At 40.5% G+C, this 21,847-nt stretch overlaps 1 protein-coding gene across 2 annotated transcripts in view; it reads left to right on the plus strand.

Annotated features, from left to right (window-relative positions):
• Positions 1-6,316: 6,316 nt before the first annotated feature.
• Patr-1 (Protein associated with topo II related - 1) overlaps positions 6,317-21,847 on the plus strand; it is a gene marked incomplete in the record, with an annotated part of 178,579 nt that continues 163,048 nt past the window's right edge. For both annotated transcript variants that reach the window (XM_070083723.1, XM_070083724.1), the window contains 2 exon segments: positions 6,317-6,429; positions 18,944-19,129. In XM_070083723.1, the coding sequence (XP_069939824.1) occupies positions 6,388-6,429; positions 18,944-19,129 (228 nt within the window).

Raw genomic sequence — 21,847 nt, forward strand, 5'->3', positions numbered from 1 at the left:
AAACGTTTCGCCTACACAGTAGGCTTCTTCAGTCGAGTACAGAAAAGTTGATAGAAGCCAGTCGTCCTATCTTGACCCTGCGTGGGTCCCGTGCATAAATTAATAACCTCAACATTCCCTCACACATCTGGACATCTCTACCCCTCATCCAACACTCCAAATCCCTTCGAACCCATGCCAAACCTGTGCCTGCAACCCTACCCTCCCTCAAATAACTGTGTTTAACATACATGCCCAACATCCTTTGATGCAACGCCATTAACCCCAACCCTCCCCGGCATGCTGGAAGACACACATCTCTCGATAACCAGTCACATCCCAAACCCCAAATATATCGATATACACGCTTCAACAGATGCTTCTCATCGCACGTATTCAAGGGATATATACCTACCACATGCCACAGCTTACTATACAAAAGCACATTCACCACAATAGCACGCTGATGTAACGTCAGACCTCCTGTACACAATCCCGCCAATCTACCCAGAACCCTATCCACAGCTTCTCTCGAATTCGCCTCCCTCGCCTCCTGAAGATTTTCCATATGAACAATCCCACACACCTTAATTTGACACACCAGGGGCCAGCCTTCTTCCTGTCCTAGAGCCCCACCCACACCATCCCTCACCCTCATAAGCATAGACTTTTCCCTATTAACCGTCATCCTTGTTGCCCTTCCGAAACGCTCCACCAATTCACTCACCTTTCGTAAATCCTTTGACCTTCTAAACAGAACCGTGGTATCATCCACATAACCCATGATCCCTGGTTCCACAGCCACTTCATCTCTCTTCACTCCCTCCCTTACACTCCCTCGCACAGCCCTATAGAACGGATCCTGAATCAACGCAAAGAGAAGCTGTGACACAGGGCACCCTTGCCTCAAGCCCCTCTCCATCCTAACTAGTTTTCCTAGCCTACCATTTACCTGCACCCATACCATGGCCTGTTCATACAACACCTTTGCCCAACTGACGATTTCCCTCCCAAACCCTTGCCACTGCATTAATTTCCACAGTGCCTCACGCTCCACACAGTCATATGCCGCATGCCAATCCAATGCTAATACCCCACCTTTATTTGCCCCCCCACTTTCGTCTATAAACCTACGTATGATCCCTTGCCCCACACACATTGATCGCCCAGGCACACCATATTGACCCTCATCCAAAACTTTATCAAGAACTCGTTTCATCCTATTCCTTAACATTTTAGCAAAGATCTTGTAATCACCACACATTAAAGATATCGATCGATAATCGTGTACGTAATCACAAGACTTCTTTTTCGGAACCACGACCACCACACCCGTATGTTGCTGTTCCCCCAATCTACCTTTGGTTTTCATAGCATTAAATAAAACCACTAAAAATTCACACAAACATTCCCAGTTTTCCTTATAAAAATCACAAGGAATACCATCAATCCCCGGCGATTTTCCCACACTCATACCCTCCACTGCCATTCTAATCTCCTCCTCGCTTATAGGTCCACTCAGATTCAACCGATCCTTATGCTCTAGATTATAACATACCCATTCACCCATTTCCCCTAGCACCTCATCAATAACCCCCACTCTTTTGCCATGCATCTCGTACCATGCATCCACATAGCAACCCATACCCTCTGTTGATATGAGCACCTGCCCCTGACGATACCCCTCCATTTGCTCCTGGACACTCAAGCTCATTATTTCCGTTGCCCTGCGACGTTTTCCTTGCTCTCTCAAGACATATGCTGAAGGACAGTTGCCCCATAAAACCTCATCGATTCCTCCCGCATTTCGTGCCGCATCAAATTCACGATTTTGAATGCCCCTAATCAGTTGTTTTAAACCCTCAATCTCAACCACCGGATACTCACCCCCCCTCCCACATAGCATTCCTGCAGTTGACCTTCAAGGCAATGTAAAACACCATATTGATATCTCCGCTCTTCCTTTCCCCGCTTCTGATAAAAATCCCTCACCTTCCTCTTACCGACCGTGTCCCACCACTCATGGATGTCTACCCCCCCCCCAAGCATCTGCCCACCATCTCCCCCAAGCACTCTCAAAAGATTCCCTCCTATCCCCTTTGCGCAATAACCCAACATTCAACTTCCAGTAACCCCTGAAACGCTTTGGCAATCCCTCCCAATCCAAGTCTACCAGAACCCCTCTATGATCAGAGAAGCTCACATTCAATGCACAAACGCTGCTTACCCTCACCCCCCGAGAAACATAGATTTGATCCAGCCTCGCCGCATAATCGTGCCTAATGAACATATGCATGACCCCACCCACCTCCTCCCCTCCCACGTCCACTACATTCACACCTCGCAACAGATCCCCTAAATACCCCGAGAAAAAACCCCTTCCTCTAGGTTCGACGTCCTTAGGGAGAACAATACAGTTCCAATCACCTCCTAGAATCGTTACGACTGGCAGTGATCTTAAATGGTAAACAAGGACATCCCTAAAGAACCTATTTTTGATGCCCATGTCTCCTTCCACAGGCCCATACACCCCTATGAAACCCACTTGAACCCCACCCCATGCACCATCCACCCGAACCACCCGCCCCTCCTCCCCCACCTCACATCTTTGCAGAGAAAACGGGCTAGCTTCTTTAATTAACAATGCCACACCACCTTTCAATCATGCAGAACAACCCATGTACACATCGTATCCATCAATCATTAACTCTCCCAATGATTTATAATTGTGTTCTTGCAGGAACACGAGGTCAGGTACATATCTCTTTAAAAAATACCTCCAGACTCTTACATTTATCTACTGACGTCAACCCGTTAATATTTAAAGTAATGCACTTGAAGGATTTAATAGAGGCTTGCCTTTAGACACCTTAATACTCTTAGATCCTAGATGAGCACCCCCCTCTCTCCCCCCACACCCCCCATGCCTTCCCCTTTCACATGCTCAACACTCTTTGTTCCACCTGTGCCCCTATGGGACACATTGTACCATGCTTTTTTCCCAGAAATTTGCCCAGGAGTCAAAACGTCATCACTATCGGTTATCACAGCAGCTCTCTTGCGAGAGCTACGATCTGCAACCATATCCTCCTCTAGAGTGGTATCCCTGTGGACGTCCACTACTACAACCTGCTCTGCTTCCACACCACATGCGACCTGCACGTTGGGGCCTCCTGCCGTTGCCTCTACACCCTCATTTTCCAGCCCAGCATGGGTCATCACAGACGCCGAAACGTCCAGCAATTCATGCAGAGCCTCCTGAATGGATGCCTCCATTACATCCTGAGCAATTGCAAAATCCTCCTCACCCATCGCCGACACCAAGCCTACATCCTCTCCAACTCCAGGTAGGGTCACACATGTAGAAGACAACTCTGTCTCCCTCTCTACCTCCTCACTCCACGTCTCCCGTGCCAGAGACTCATGCTGCATTGCCATAGCATATGCTTGCTGCTTTGTTGCATCATCAGTCCTTGCATCATCCATTAATCTACCTCGTCGCATAGGACATTGCACCATGATGTGGTCATATATCCCACATAGTTGACACGTACGCCTCTGACCCGTGTACGTAACGAAGACTTGAGTACGGAAGTCCTTCATAACCACGTACGATAGTATAGGGTGCTTTAGGGACATTTTAAGGGAAAAAGACCCTTCCGGCATACCAACAAGCGGTCCATCACACCAACGTCCCAATGTCACCAAATGTATCGTACCATAACACCCAAAAACGTTCCTTAAATCACTCTCATCAGCTTCAAAAGGAACATTACGCACCTTGATCCAAGTGTAAAACCATGATACATCATGGAGGTGGACAGTAACACCAGGGTTAACCGGCTTAACCACATCCTGGTACCTGGCCACCATATTTTCATAGGTGCTGCTCTGCCGGAATTTGACAAAAAGCCTTGAACTACCATTCAACGACACGCCATAGAGTTCCTCATTTGCGATGCCATAAGTGTCTCTTAATATCGCCATCAGCAAAAGATGGATGTTCTGACTATTGAGCGATTCCTTCACAAGTTCAAGACAAACGGTGTTGACACGTCTACGTCCACCTTTCGCCATTATGAAAGTACTGAGGAAAACTGCCCAGAAAACCAGCTGATTCAGGAGCGACTGCGCAGCCTGTCCACACAGCCCGAGAGCGATGAGGACAATGATTTTGAAAGTTATTTCATCGAATCCTGCCACATGCAGTGGACAACGAAAGAAATTTGAACTGTGGTACATACAGAGTTAGCAGGTTTGAGTCCTGCTGTGGACATAAAGACAATGTTTATAAATAATTTTGCCTGTTTGCGAACTGTTAGGCATATATATATATATATATATATATACATATATATATATATATATATATATATATATATATATATATATATATATATATATATATTTAAATATATATATATATATATATATATATATATATATATATATATATATATATATATATATATATATATATATATATATACATATACCATTTCTTTTTATTTTCTGATGCCCCTAACACACACCCACTTTATTTGTTAATTCCTTTTATTAAATTATTTTTTTATTATTATATTCCCCTCTGGCATGGGGGCCCGGGGCAGTTGCCCCCCTTATAAACCCGGCCCTGACCAATAGGTATATTTTATTACATAATTGATACACAAGACTTAAAAGATACATTTCTGGTATAAAGATGACATATACAGTACATAAGGTTTGAAGGATACATTTCAAGTATACATTGCTATGTATTTGTCACAGATTACAATGCAAAAATCTCATCCAGCTCCTCAGAGCTGGAGTGCCTGCCTACGCTACAGCAGCACTGAGTCCCTGGAATAGAAAACTAGTGCCCTGGGATCCCTAGTTACCCTGATGAGTCTTTTGCCTAGCTCCTTAAGGCAGTGGTTCCCAAACATTTTCAGCTTGTTACCCAATTTAACATGCCACATAAAGCATGTTACCCCTTTCACAAAATGTTGTTATTATTGATATATATGGCTAAACGTGAACGTATAGAGCCTCGCATACTCTGCTAATCCTAGCAAAACCATTGAAAACGTAAGAACCACACATACATTATATATAAAATTAATAATAGCTACAAATTCACAGTAACAGTGGGTAAATACTAACTATATACTGCACAGGGCAGTACACATACATACCAGCTTATGTCTACCTCGGCTGATGCTCACAGATAAACTGACAGTGTGAAATAGAGGCAGCCTCAGGAAGTGAGTGACGCGTACTGGACAGGTCGATCTGGGCTACTGAGTGACTTTTGTCCTGAAGCATACTTGTCAAAATACTTTTGGGTTTCCACACACTTAGCTATATATTTCTTCTTTTCTAATACTGTATATTAGTTTTTAATGTTTATTGTTATTTGGTTTAACTTTATTACTTACTTATAATAGGTTTACTTTACAACTTTATATACTAAGACAAAGTTAACAATAATCCTCATACTAGGTACCGCATTGTTTTCTTGATTTTCAGAATTCATAACTTTTTTTCTGTCACCCCTCCATTACCCCCCAAAAATGGTTAAATTACCCCCAGGGGGTAATTTACCCCCAGTTTGGGAACCACTGCCTTAAGGAACTTAGATGCACGCTTTTCTCGTGGACCAGGGGTTTCTGAGCATATGAGAACAAACATATAATGATGGGCAAGTTCAAGTTTCTGTCAAATGGAGACAGAAACTCAGAAAATTAAATAATGTATATAGATTTATCAATTTTCTGAGTTTCTGTCCCCATCTGGGTTATTACTGAGCAATGATAAATGTTCAATACATTACACTTTAGTAATATATATATATATATATATATATATATATATATATATATATATATATATATATATATATATATATATATATATGTATATATATATATATATATATATATATATATATATATATATATATATATATATATATATATATATATATATATATATATATATATATATATATATATATATATATATATATTAGGTCGAGTGATGTAATTGATCATTACGTTAACAACTGATTTTGACATGTACCTGTATCAGAAAGTGTATTAATTAGAACACATAATCCAACCCTCCATCGTTTGCTTTAAATGCTTATTTATAGAATCCAACACCAAACTATATCCTTTGTAAAAGACTTACCTTTAAACATTAAACTCTTGTAAAAATAAATATGAGTATATATATAAATATTTTAAATGCGTAGCGTAGTTTAAAAAATATCACATTACATAAAATTTAAGTTTCTAAATTATTGTTGAATAGTTTAACGAAATTAGTTGAATATTTGTTAAAAGAATCAAGGCGCACTGAATGGTCCAAAATATTGGAGCTCGTCGGTGATGGAAACCATGACCCGGTACTGGAGAAAGTGCTATGGATTCCGACAATTTCTTCGAATTTGACGCTTCGATCCCGGTAAGGAAGCGCCAGAATAGTAATAAGATGCCGTTAAGTTATAGGGGTACGTATATAACCAGGTTTTATTAGATAATTATCGCTAAAATGGCGAGAAGTTCAGGGGGATAACTTAGCCATTAAGCTCTGGCTATGCCAAACATTGCACCTGCAATTGCACCACTTTTCTTCCCCTTTACTCTCTACCTTAGTACCTACTTTGTAGTAGCCAAAACAAGGGTGGATATAAAACATTGTGACGTAGATTGGGAGTGGGTGGAAGTGGGGGAAAAAAGCAATATAAATGTAATAATTTGAGGGAGTGACTGTGTCAAGGCTTCCCCGAGGCTGCCAAATCAACTTGACACCTCTGTTAGTGTTTAAGTTATAATTACACACACACACACACACAGGTAAGCGAACTTTATTTGGTTCAAAATATTTTTTTACAAATATTTTACATCGATCTCATTAAAATTTGATCTTATTTACAAAGGTTGCTTTTAAAGCTATTATTGGTGTACAATGTTGGCATCTAATAACAGAATAAAGCAAATATTATTTCGGTTATATAAGTAGGTGAGCCATATACAAAGTTTTATAATTATTTAACACTGGATATTCCTGTACTTGACAAGTATAGGTTCTTTATGAAGTAAGATCATTTGTTCACTGTACTTGTCTCCCAGGTTTTTTTTTTATTTAAATTCTCCAGTGTTAAGTGTGTTATGCAGTGGAGATGTATTTAATGATTGTGGGGGAAAAAGTTACACAAATTTTGAGTGATTACAAAAATCCCAGTGGAAATAAATCTGTCAGACTGATTTGGGTTATTCTGGGTAATTTACAGTATGCTAATGTTACTTATTTTGTAAGTAAGTTTATTCAGGGATACATAAATACAGTTACAGAGAATATAATCTATGTATGATAATTATTATACATAGCATCGTATGTGTAAAGAACCTGGGGTAACCCAAAAAGGTCAGTGACTTGTTTCCATCGAGGACCTTTTAATACCTTATTATTATTATACTGTAAAGAAGATATCTTATAATAAATAAATTTACTTATTACCCATCTTAACCTAAGTGAGTTTTACAGCTGGTTTAGGTTAGGCTGGGTTGGTTTGTTATTAAATCTAGTTATCAAAATAAAGCTTCTTTTCTATTTCTTTAAAATACTCCATGTCACAGCCCACTTAATAAAAAAAGTATTTACGTAATAAATGATATTTTCTTCATTACTTGAATTCCACAACAAGCAACTATGTTTCTGTGTAGTAGACAATGTGGTTGTTATTTGTAATATAAAATTTTAACAGATTTCTATTCCATGAAAAATGTACATAATGACTATCTTTAAATTTCCCAAAAAGACACCTTAAATTTACTATAGCAATTAGGCTAATAGTAAGTAAGAAAGGAAGTTCATTTAGGTGCAATTTACACAAGTACAGTTACACAAATTTTGTGTGATTACAGTTGTATAATAATGTTTGTAAAATACTTGCAATCCCATTCATTGACAACTGGAACAACTTTTATGGCAAACATGATATGTATGCAAGGGATGGGGTACATCTCTCTGGGGCTGGGGTGGTAGCACTTGCAGACTCGATTGAGAAGGCCATTGGTGAAATGCCTATGATTTTAAACTGATGGAAGATAGAGGTATGGGTGTGTGTGGGAAACAAGCAGGTTGCAACACTTGGGTTGGAAACAGTAAATGTATAAAAGGCATTCAGCATGAAGTTATAAATAAAGACAATAGATCAGGTCAGCAAATAAAGGGGGACAGCAGAGGGCAGCAAGGGACTAGCTCCCTTAAGGTTTACTATACTAATAGCAGGAGTGTAAGAAATAAGATAGATGAGCTAAGATTAATTGCAAGTGCAGGAGACATAGATATTATTGCTATAACAGAGACCTGGCTCAATCTGAAAGATAGAGAGATGCCCTCTGAATGTCACATACAAGGCTATAAATTATTCCACACTGACAGGGTCAACAGGAAAGGTGGTGGAGTAGCGATGTATGTCGGAGACAATTTAAATTGTTGTGTTAGACAAGATATTAAATTAGAAGCGTCAGCCACTGAATCTGTTTGGTTACAGCTTCTCGAGGGCCGAGAAAAACTAATTTTGGGTGTGATTTACAGGGCCCCAAATCTTGATAGGGAGTGCAGTAAACTTCTATGGGACGAAATTCGTAAGGCATCTACATACGAAAATGTTGTGCTAATGGGAGATTTCAACTATAGACAGATTGACTGGAGCAATTTGACAGGAAATTTAGAGTCAGGTGACTTTCTTGATACGATCCAGGATTGTTTTTTAAAACAGTTTGTGACAGAGCCAACTAGGGGAAATAACCTCCTTGACTTGGTTCTTGCCAGTAGGGAAACACTAATTAATAATCTTGAGGTTAATGATGAGCTTGGGGAAAGTGATCACAAATCACTCAGTTTTAATATATCATGGAATTCCCCTAATAATGGCAATCAAGTCTCCGTCCCTGACTTTCGCTTGGCTGATTTCATAGGACTGAAAAATTACTTAGGTGGGCTGAACTGGAATGACCTGACTAAGGGTCAGGTAGGTGGTGATGGTTGCCGATATGATGCTTTCCAGGGCATAGTTCTAGCTGCTCAGTCAAATTATGTTCCAAATAGGGAAATCAGATCAAACAAAAATGATCCTAAATGGATGAACAATAGATTAAAATATCTGATTGGTCAAAAGAGAGGCATATATAGGCAAATCAAAAGAGGAGAGGGGCAATTGAGAAATCGATATATTCAGTTAAAGAGAGAAATAAAAAAGGGAATTAGAAAAGCAAAAAGAGATTATGAGGTTAAAGTTGCAAGAGAATCGAAGACTAACCCAAAAGGATTCTTTCAGGTATACAGAAGTAAGATCAGGGACAAGATAGGCCCACTCAAAAGTTCCTCGGGTCAGCTCACTGACAGTGATAAGGAAATGTGTAGAATTTTTAACACATACTTCCTCTCAGTTTTTACACAGGAGGATACCAGCGATATTCCAGTAATGATAAATTATGTAGAACAGGACGATAATAAACTGTGTACTATTAGGGTCACAAGTGACATGGTCCTTAGGCAAATAGATAAATTAAAACCTAACAAATCCCCAGGCCCTGATGAACTGTATGCAAGGGTTCTAAAGGAATGTAAAGAGGAGCTTAGCACACCTTTGGCTAATCTTTTCAACATATCACTACAAACTGGCATGGTGCCAGATAAGTGGAAAATGGCAAATGTGATACCTATTTTCAAAACAGGTGACAGGTCCTTAGCTTCGAACTATAGACCAATAAGCCTAACCTCCATAGTGGGAAAATTTATGGAATCAATAATTGCCGAGGCAGTTCGTAGCCACCTTGAAAAGCATAAATTAATCAACGAATCTCAGCATGCTTTTACAAAGGGGCGTTCCTGCCTTACGAATTTATTAACTTTTTTCACTAAGGTATTTGAGGAGGTAGATCATGGTAATGAATATGATATTGTGTATATGGACTTCAGTAAGGCTTTTGACAGGGTCCCACATCAGAGACTATTGAGGAAAATTAAAGCACATGGAATAGGAGGAGAAATTTTTTCCTGGATAGAGGCATGGTTGACAAATAGGCAGCAGAGAGTTTGCATAAATGGGGAGAAATCAGAGTGGGGAAGTGTCACGAGCGGTGTTCCACAGGGGTCAGTGTTGGGCCCCCTGCTGTTCACAATCTACATAAACGACATAGATGAGGGCATAAAGAGCGACATCGGCAAGTTTGCCGATGACACCAAAATAGGCCGTCGAATTCATTCTGACGAGGACATTCGAGCACTCCAGGAAGATTTGAATAGACTGATGCAGTGGTCGGAGAAGTGGCAGATGCAGTTTAATATAGACAAATGCAAAGTTCTAAATGTTGGACAGGACAATAACCATGCCACATATAAACTAAATAATGTAGATCTTAATATTACGGATTGCGAAAAAGATTTAGGAGTTCTGGTTAGCAGTAATCTGAAACCAAGACAACAGTGCATAAGTGTTCGCAATAAAGCTAATAGAATCCTTGGCTTCATATCAAGAAGCATAAATAATAGGAGTCCTCAGGTTGTTCTTCAACTCTATACATCCTTGGTTAGGCCTCATTTAGATTATGCTGCACAGTTTTGGTCACCTTATTACAGAATGGATATAAATTCTCTGGAAAATGTACAAAGGAGGATGACAAAGTTGATCCCATGTATCAGAAACCTTCCCTATGAGGATAGACTAAGGGCCCTGAATCTGCACTCTCTAGAAAGACGTAGAATTAGGGGGGATATGATTGAGGTGTATAAATGGAAGACAGGAATAAATAAAGGGGATGTAAATAGTGTGCTGAAAATATCTAGCCTAGACAGGACTCGCAGCAATGGTTTTAAGTTGGAAAAATTCAGATTCAGGAAGGATATAGGAAAGTACTGGTTTGGTAATAGAGTTGTGGATGAGTGGAACAAACTCCCAAGTACCGTTATAGAGGCCAGAACGTTGTGTAGCTTTAAAAATAGGTTGGATAAATACATGAGTGGATGTGGGTGGGTGTGAGTTAGACCTGATAGCTTGTGCTACCAGGTCGGTTGCCGTGTTCCTCCCTTAAGTCAATGTGACCTGACCTGACTAGGTTGGGTGCATTGGCTTAAGCCGGTAGGAGACTTGGACCTGCCTCGCATGGGCCAGTAGGCCTTCTGCAGTGTTCCTTCGTTCTTATGTTCTTATGTTCTTTACACAAATTAACATGAAGTGATTTGTTTCTATTGCAGTCCTTAGTATATAATATTTAGCAACCTAACTGTTAGATATAATAAGAATATTTTATTTCAGCATTTTTTTTTTTTATATTGAAAATCTTAAGTACACAAACCAGAAACATATAGGCAAAAATAACAAGTAGAGATAATAAATAAGGGACACTTGCCCATACAATCCACTCAAGGAATACATAGTTAAAACATGTCAAACCACAAACAAAACATAGCTACCTTGAAAGGTAGTCAGAAGCATTACTTTGGTAATAATGATAATCCCTTGTAGAACATATAGTGAACTTCCCAAAAGTCCCACCAAACACAATGCAATAATTGACTTCACTCAACAAACCATATACAGTGGACCCCCGGTTCACGTTATTAATCTGTTCCTGAGAGCTCATCAACTTAAGGCACCTAAAATGGAGGAATATAGCAAATAATATTGTTGCAGTAATAACACCAGGAGGCAGCTCTGATGAAAACTCACACTCACACGAGCTTTTAAATCTCTGCACAAAATTCAATTTAAACCAGCAAATAATAGAGCCTACTAGACTGGAGAATACACTAGACCTCATATTCACTAACAATGATGATCTGATAAGAAATGTCACCATATCAAAAACAATATACTCAGATCACAACATAATTGAGGTTCAGACATGTATGCGAGGAGCCCCAGACTGACAAAATGAGACTAGTCACGAGGGAGCATTCACCAAATTCAACTTCAATAACAAAAACATAAAGTGGGACCAAGTAAACCAAGTCCTAACCGATATAAGCTGGGAAGATATACTAAGCAACACAGACCCAAACTTATGCCTAGAACAGATTAACTCGGTGGCACTCGATGTATGCACAAGGCTTATTCCTCTAAGAAAAAGGAGGAGTAGATGTAAAATAGAAAGAGACAGGCGCTCCCTTTACAGGCGACGGAAAAGAATAACAGAGCGGCTAAAAGAGGTCAATATATCTGAAATGCGCAGGGAGACACTGGTCAGAGAAATAGCAAGCATCGAACTTAAGCTAAAAGAATCCTTTAGGAGTCAGGAATCGCGGGAAGAACTAAAAGCTATAAATGAAATCGAAAGAAACCCAAAGTATTTCTTCTCCTATGCCAAATCAAAATCGAGAACAACGTTCAGTATTGGGCCCCTACTTAAACAAGATGGGTCCTACACAGATGACAGCAAGGAAATGAGTGAGCTACTCAAGTCCCAATATGACTCAGTTTTTAGCAAGCCGCTAACCAGACTGAGAATCGAAGATCAAAATGAATTTTTTATGAGAGAGCCACAAAATTTGATTAACACAAGCCTATCCGATGTTATCCTGACGCCAAATGACTTCGAACAGGCGATAAATGACATGCCCATGCACTCTGCCCCAGGGCCAGACTCATGGATCTCTGTGTTCATCAAGAACTGCAAGAAGCCCCTATCACGAGCCTTTTCCATCCTATGGAGAGGGAGCATGGACACGGGGGTCGTCCCTCAGTTACTAAAAACAACAGACATAGCCCCACTCCACAAAGGGGGCAGTAAAGCAACAGCAAAGAACTACAGACCAATAGCACTAACATCCCATATCATAAAAATCTTTGAAAGGGTCCTAAGAAGCAAGATCACCACCCATCTAGAAACCCATCAGTTACACAACCCAGGGCAACATGGGTTTAGAACAGGTCGCTCCTGTCTGTCTCAACTACTGGATCACTACGACAAGGTCCTAAATGCACTAGAAGACAAAAGGAATGCAGATGTAATATATACAGACTTTGCAAAAGCCTTCGACAAGTGTGACCATGGCGTAATAGCGCACAAAATGCGCGCTAAAGGAATAACAGGAAAAGTCGGTCGATGGATCTATAATTTCCTCACTAACAGAACACAGTAGTCGTCAACAGAGTAAAGTCCGAGGCAGCTACGGTGAAAAGCTCTGTTCCACAAGGCACAGTACTAGCTCCCATCTTGTTCCTCATCCTCATATCCGACATAGACAAGGATGTCAGCCACAGCACCGTGTCTTCCTTTGCAGATGACACCCGAATCTGCATGACAGTGTCTTCCATTGCAGACACTGCAAGGCTCCAGGCGGACATCAACCAAATCTTTCAGTGGGCTGCAGAAAACAATATGAAGTTCAACGATGAGAAATTTCAATTACTCAGATATGGTAAACATGAGGAAATTAAATCTTCATCAGAGTACAAAACAAATTCTGGCCACAAAATAGAGCGAAACACCAACGTCAAAGACCTGGGAGTGATTATGTCGGAGGATCTCACCTTCAAGGACCATAACATTGTATCAATCGCATCTGCTAGAAAAATGACAGGATGGATAATGAGAACCTTCAAAACTAGGGAGGCCAAGCCCATGATGACACTTCAGGTCACTTGTTCTATCTAGGCTGGAATATTGCTGCACTCTAACAGCACCTTTCAAGGCAGGTGAAATTGCCGACCTAGAAAATGTACAGAGAACTTTCACGGCGCGCATAACGGAGATAAAACACCTCAATTACTGGGAGCGTTTGAGGTTTCTAAACCTGTATTCCCTGGAACGCAGGAGGGAGAGATACATGATTATATACACCTGGAAAATCCTAGAGGGACTAGTACCGAACTTGCACACGAAAATCACTCACTACGAAAGCAAAAGACTTGGCAGACGATGCACCATCCCCCCAATGAAAAGCAGGGGTGTCACTAGCACGTTAAGAGACCATACAATAAGTGTCAGGGGCCCGAGACTGTTCAACTGCCTCCCAGCACACATAAGGGGGATTACCAACAGACCCCTGGCAGTCTTCAAGCTGGCACTGGACAAGCACCTAAAGTCAGTTCCTGATCAGCCGGGCTGTGGCTCGTACGTTGGTTTGCGTGCAGCCAGCAGCAACAGCCTGGTTGATCAGGCGCTGATCCACCAGGAGGCCTGGTCACAGACCGGGCCGCGGGGGCATTGACCCCCGAAACTCTCTCCAGGTAAACTCCAGGTAAAGCAAAATTATCGGAAAGCGAATCAATTTTCCCCATAAGAAATAATGGAAATCAAATTAATCCGTGCAAGACACCCAAAAGTATGAAAAAAAAACTTTTACCACGTGAAATATTAAGTTTAATGCAATAGAATAATTACAGTAACAATAATCACAATAGAATAATTGACACTAACCGGTGGCCTGGTGGCTAAAGCTCCCGCTTCACACACGGAGGGCCCGGGTTCGATTCCCGGCGGGTGGAAACATTTCGACACGTTTCCTTACACCTGTTGTCCTGTTCACCTAGCAGCAAATAGGTACCTGGGTGTTAGTCGACTGGTGTGGGTCGCATCCTGGGGGACAAGATTAAGGACCCCAATGGAAATAAGTTAGACAGTCCTCGATGACGCACTGACTTTCTTGGGTTATCCTGGGTGGCTAACCCTCCGGGGTTAAAAATCCGAATGAAATCTTATCTTATCTTATCTTATTGATGGGATGGGAGGAGGGGAGAGTGCCTAGCCTTTTCACAAATGATCGCTTGAGAGATGCTATCTCCTGCTATCTGTTTTTCATTTATCCACACCAATAACAGTCTCTCAACATTTTCTAACACTTGCGATCGCTGTTTTGTAATCACAGTTGCACCTTTTGCAACAACAGCTTCCTTGATTGCCGTTTTCCTGCTCACTATAGTAGAGATGGTTGATTGGGATTTACTATACAACTTGGCCAGGTCCGACACACACACTCCACTTTCATACTTTGCAATTATCTCTTTCTTCATTTCAATAGTCATTAGCACCCTTGGTCTCGATGGGTTGGCACTAGAAGCTTTCTTGGGGACTTATTTTGCAGAGACAAGCACCAAAAACAGTGATACAGTGGACCCCCGCATAACGATCACCTCCGAACGGGACCAATTATGTAAGTGTATTTATGTAAGTGCGTTTGTACGTGTATGTTTGGGAGTCTGAAATGGACTAATCTACTTCACAATATTCCTTATGGGAACAAATTCGATCAGTACTGGCACCTGAACATACTTCTGGAGTGAAAAAATATCGTTAACCAGGGGTCCACTGTAATATGGATAATATAGGATGTACCGAATGTATCCTTAGATGCGTGCACACTGGCTGGCTTGTGAACATTGGCACACACGGGACAGTTCAGGCCACACGTGGATACGTCTCGTATGAATCGTATTGCATACCGGGTTTTGTAACTGGAACCGAGGCAAATTTTTTGTGATATAATGCTTCGGATACCGGATTTATCGGATACCGATGACTTCGTGAACCGTGGGTCCACTGTAATTCACATGATTAGAAAAAAATCTAGGAGCACATGAGATACAAATATGAAAACCTCAGGTACATGGAACAGTAACATATATGCAAAATAACCAAGGTCGAGTGATAAAAAAAATAACAATGTCTATACTGTCCATGCAATGAATGCCTATGGAAAACATGTAGAAAGTTGCTCCTACACTCGGCAATATATGTTTCGACATAGTACGTGAAATGCACATGAAAGCACACACGCTGTAACATCACCCATTTCTCCCCCCCCCCAACAAAACCCTGGCGCACACATCCATACCCGAACTCTTCCTTTACATTGCACATCTAGGGGCTGTAGTACCTGCATGTATCAAGGCAATATACATTGTTGGAATAAAAATTCTGTTACAGTATATATAGTGACTTCCTCATAGGTCACACCAAAGACAACACAATGTGTGACTTTGCACAACAAACTATAAAAGTTACATGGTGGGTATAACACAGGAATACATGATAAACGTAAAGCCAAATCCAACATTGTCTTGGTACCCTAAACTGAGATGCCTCAAAGTACAATACCTGGTATGCTACACCTTACACAACAGGAAACTATTTTATGCTGAATGGTATCAAGGTTCCTTTCTGCCCCTACTTCCACCATTACATAATCTCTGCCGAGAGTAATACTCTCGCAATCACACCTTACACCCCCTCCCCCATTTGCACGCGCTCGTGATCGATTAAAACTTGTCCTCGGCAAACATACACCACACACTCCAAAATGTCATGTCCTCTGGGAGACGAGCCCATTTCTACCCCTGAAACTACAGTCGCCACAAATCCCCCACTGTAAAAGCTCTGTAACTTTCCAGAAAATCTTGCTCCCACCTACCTCTGTATATCCCTTTATTGCGACACTTGGTTTTATAAAAACTTGCTGCTAACGCCCCTAGTCTTTCTCGTACTGTCCTTTCTCGCAACATCCATGACATGTAAACAAAATCAACAATTACGTAAGCCAATGCCCGTTGAATCCTGTCCTCCGTCCCACCCAGATCCAAACTTAAAGCCCTTAGAACTGACAGTCCCCCCCCCCTCCTACAAGTCGAAATACTTTCCCCAACCATTCCCTCACGACTCCTAAATGCTCCTAGAAATAAACGAACATGCGCCACTCTCTCGAATTCGTCTGGTCTTTAAGACCACCCCTCATGGTAGGATGCCATGTAAGAATCGAAACATCACTTCCCTCACACGTGAACGTAAGTGCAACCCCTTCAAACGCTGCCAAATGCTTTTCCATGCATACATGGGGTAAGCTCCCTCCACAGGGACCATCATCTGAGGCCAAACCCTCCTTTCTACTGACACAACCCTCATTTTCGTTGTTGCACGGGCCTGCAAAAATAATATCTGCAAAATTGCTTCACAGTCTCGTAGATCCTTCCCCCTCCACCACCTCTTGAATATTTTCTATCACTTTACACAGCCCCATCCCCCTTCCCCATGTTTCAGCATATTAGTGTTTTTACAGAGATGGGTGACATTTTAGTTGTGCATGCAGAAAGCCCACAGTTATGCAGAGTATTTTGGGCAAGCTTAATTAAGCTTAACTGAAGACTACAATGTCATTAATAAATTAAATGCTTATATCTAAGGACATTAAGGGTATATAAATAATAAATTTAACACTTAAGGTTGGATTATGATTGCAGGTAATAAGAATAAGAATTTATAGTGTTTCACATGTTTGTGGTTAAGAGAATTGTTTAGCATATTAACATGTTTTTTAACACATTTATCATATTTAATTCTTAGCATATACGTATTAGGTAAAGGTATTTGTTTTACAGTAGCTTTGAAGATGCTAGCAGTTAGAGAGACTGGAGATTTCTGGCAGGGGGTTCCAGATTTTGGGTTCTTTTATACACACAAGTTTTATACAAAGTTTAAACTGGACACTGGGTATGTCAGAGATTTTTTTTTCATCACGACTGCCATTTCCCACCAAAAAAAAAAAAGAAAAAGCTTTTACCGTCATTCCAGATATGTAGACAGTAAGCCTACTGCTACTTCTCAGTCTTCCTTGGAGCAAGTTGTTTTCTCGACAGATATGAGTTTAGATGTCGCTACAAACAACCAATATTCCAAACTACTCCTTTAGAGTGTAGGCATTGTACTTCCCACCTTCAGGACTCAAGTCTGGCTAACCAGTTTCCCTGAATCCCATCACAAAATATTACCCTGCTCACACTCCAACAGCTAATCGTAGAGATATAGTACAGCCTCTTCTCGCATAGCGATGTACTTGTTTACTGACGCCTTGGACTTACGACGGGCTCTCTGACCAGTATGCATACCTAAATAATGTACAGTGTATATATTAGAGCTGATTTCCTCTATTCTCTTTATTACAATAAATTGTACACTACTGTATAAACATTTAAAAATATATCAAATGTTATAAATGATGCAAAGGTGACATTAAAACAATGTTAAAGATGGTTGATGCAAACCCACTACCATTATAGTATGCTCCACACTTAGTGATGAAATTCGTTTACCGACATGGTCTTAGGAACAGAACTCTGTCGTTAAGTGAGGAGAGGCTGTAATTTATACAGGAGAAGGAATTACTAGCCCCTTGCTTCTGGCATTTTTGTTGCCTCTTATGCATGGCTTACAGAGGAAGGATTCTTCTCCACTTCCCCATGGAGGTTACCAATAATTATAAATACGAATTGATGTACATAGGCTCTAATTTATGAATATACATGTACTGTACAAGATATAATTTTTATCTGTAATTATGCAGGATTCTCTTGTGTACTGTTACTATATATTGTACATAAAGTAGAACCCCCATATCCATGGATTCAGTTTCTGCAGTTTCAGTCATCCACGGTTTACCATGGCCTGAAAATAACCTTTAATTTTGTTTAATAATGACACCAAAGCACAAAGTAGTGATGCTAGCAATTCTTCAAAGTCTAATAAGAGAAGCTGTGAAGTGCTTTCCATCAGTGAAAAAGTGCTAATTCTCCACTTATTGTGCATAATTTATCAAACATTTTCATAGGTATTCATGCAAACAAAAAGCAACTGTAGGGTTCGCTACTATCCACAGTTTTGGGTATCCATAGTAAGTCTTGGAACATATACCCTGCAGATACAGGAGACTACTGTATTATAATGTGTACATGTGAATTTTGGGCCCTCAAAGGATGTTCTGTGATTCTCGTAAAGGCTCTTGATGTAAGGACTTGGATCAAAGGACTTACATCAAAGCTGAATGCCTCTCATTTCCCCAGGTGCAACTTGACCCCTACAGGTTGTGCTCAACACACTTCATGTGTGTTCATCACCACTTGCAGTGGACATGCATTCAAAATAATTACCCTTTCCCTACCTTGTACTGAATTTAATGGATAAATTTTTCCCTATAACAGCCTGAGGATGGAGCCCTGGAGATAGGGCTCACTGAGGATGAGGAATATGACGCTCTTAATGATGAAACATTTGGCTCAGCGGCAGTGGATGGGGACTGGGAGGAGTGCCACGAGCAAATGGTAACTCTTACTGAAGCTAGACGTATAACAAATAAACAACAAGACTTTCACAATTCTTTACATCAGGTGAGAGATACAATATCAAAGAATTTTTTTAACATGATATTGCTGTGGAAGATAAGGTTAAATAAGAGTTGAAGGGTGAAAGAAAACAAATAGCCGAGATGCCATGAAAGCTAAATAAGAGTTTGTGCACTGTTGTAGTAATCTTAGAGCAAAAAAATTAAAAAAATAAAATTCACTGACATTGTGCAAATACAAATGATAAAGATGTGCAGTATTAAGGATTAAAGGTAGTATATGGTAAGGTGTGATAAAACAAAAAAATTGTGTGCATAAGTTGTGATAAGTGTGGATGTTCAGCAGGGAAGTAAATTGCAAAGGAATGATGAGGTTAAGACTGGGAGAATCTTGTAGGTTACAAAAAGTTAACGTGAGTAGAAGGTAATTTCCACCAAGATCATTGAATCGATGAAAGTACTAAGCAGACTTAATCCTACTTTATCATGTGAGAATGATGATACAGCACATTTATGTGAAATACAGAGTGCCCTAACTCCTTCCCAAGAAAAGTGAGGCATTCAGATGTGTATCTGTGCTGCTCCTGACTTAGGAGAGGGTGTTTTCCAATCATTTTCAGTCACTCATAAGTGGGAATAATGACTATTTGGACTTGCTGCGGGTGTACTCTTCAAGGGAGGTCGTATATTTCCCCGTTCCTAAGTCCACCTTGAGAGGAACCCTGTTAATATTGATTGTAAGTCCATTGGAACAGGAGTTAACATTCGTTGAATTGTACATTTAATGAGCTTGGGGGGAACAAAAGCTGTTATTTACCTGCGATTTTTTTCTTTTTTCTCTGTTGATAATCTGCTTAACTAGGCTGTAGCTGTTGGCAGCCTGCTGGCCTGCATAGCACCTACATCCTGGGTGATGTGGCATTTTGTGGAGGTAGTGGTCCAGTGTCCTCTAAAAGGCTTCTACACTTGGTTCAGTAATGTGTGTGTGTGATCTGGTAGCAGGTTGAATAGCCTTGGAAAATGGATATTGACACAATGTGCTCTTAGTGTCTGCATGTGGTGATCCCCATGCATTTCACTGGATTTAATTTACACTTCTGTCTCTCTCATTCCAGTAAGCTATTATCGTAATGTGTAGGTTTAACAAGTCAACTACAAAATTGTTCTAATACATGTCTGAAAAATTTTATTTTTTAATGAGTTGTGAACTGCTGAACCTGCCTTGGCTTATAAGGTACAGTTATGGACTGGCCAATAATAGAACACGATTGCAAACAAATGATAAACAGGTGCAGCGTGAGCCCCTGTTGGATGACTTTTATTAAGAGCCAGCTGGTCTGGTAAATGCTCTCTCTTGTGAGTTTATGGACTTGCCAGCCATGGGTTCAAGCCCTACCTGTTCTGTGATTTGATTTAAAAAATAGAGCTTTTGTCCATAAATATACCTCTGCATAAAAGATATGTTTAGTGCGAGAACTGCATATGCAGTAATTAAATAGTGTATCCCTCTTGTAGTACCTTTAAATGGTTGCTTGATTTTGTCTTCCTCTAATTTTTGTTTATAACTTTAGAATTCCTCAGTTGGTTGACTTATAAGCTGGTGTACTGTGATTAGGGGAAAGGTTTATGCAGTTGTTGCAGGTGTAGATGTTCTCTGGTTAATTTTATATAAAACATTCTTGGATTTCATTGCCGTGTGATAACTTGAAAGCCTTTTTTGATTGGCCTCAAACTTTCAGCACTGGTGTATCTTACATACTCACATAGGCAATAATGGAGTACATTAAAATGGAACCTATGGGAAGCACCAAGCCTGACCTGCGTCTCCGCTCCCTATCCTTCGACTGACTCACGAGATGATTCCTAGAGGGTGAGCGGCATTCAAAACATCTTAGGGTCAGCTGTAACAGTGAATAACAAGTGATTCACACAGACGGTTGGTAGTGAGTCATACTACTGGTAACTGGTACTGGTACTACTGAGTGCTCGGCGACGCTGGTACTACTGAGATGCTGGGAGGCAATTGAACAGTCTTGGGCCCCGGACACTTGTTGTGTTGTCTCTCGGTGTACTCGTGGTGCCCCTGCTTTTCATTGGGGGAATGTTGCATCTCCTGCCGAGTCTTTTGCTTTCATATGGAGTGATTTTCATGTGCAGGTTTGGTACCAATCCCTCCAGGACCTTCCAAGTGTATATATTATCATGTATTTCTCTCACCTGCGTTCAAGGGAATACAGTAAGGCCCCGCTTTACGGCGTTTCGCTTTATGGCATTCCACTAATACAGTCATTTCAAATTATGACCAAAACTCGCTATACGGCTCCCCCACCTGACTTCCTAATACGGTCACCACGCCCCACCTGGTTTGTTTACATTCTCTGTGAGATCCGTAAGCACTAAGTCTCTCCATTATGTCTGGAAACTCCAAAATTTCAAGTGTTTCTAAAAGTTTTCATATTTTATATACACCTACCATCCGACTTACGACCTGCTCGGCTTACGACCACTCGACTTATGACCGTGTTTTTTATGCCAAATTTCTGGGAAATAAACAACTATTTTTGTTGTACACAGTGTTTATCCTAAACCTTACAGTATAAAATGCAGTACTAACAACATAAAAAGTAAAGTAAAACATGAAATACCAAAATAAAGCAATAAAATAAAGTCATTACAAAAATGTTTTGTTGATATTCAGTAGTAAAGTTCAACTTACGACCATTTCGACTTACGACCAGTTTCTCGGAACCGAACTCGGTCGTAA

Source organism: Cherax quadricarinatus, chromosome 10, assembly GCF_038502225.1.
Source record: "Cherax quadricarinatus isolate ZL_2023a chromosome 10, ASM3850222v1, whole genome shotgun sequence".
NCBI classification, from domain to species: Eukaryota; Metazoa; Arthropoda; class Malacostraca; order Decapoda; family Parastacidae; genus Cherax; species Cherax quadricarinatus.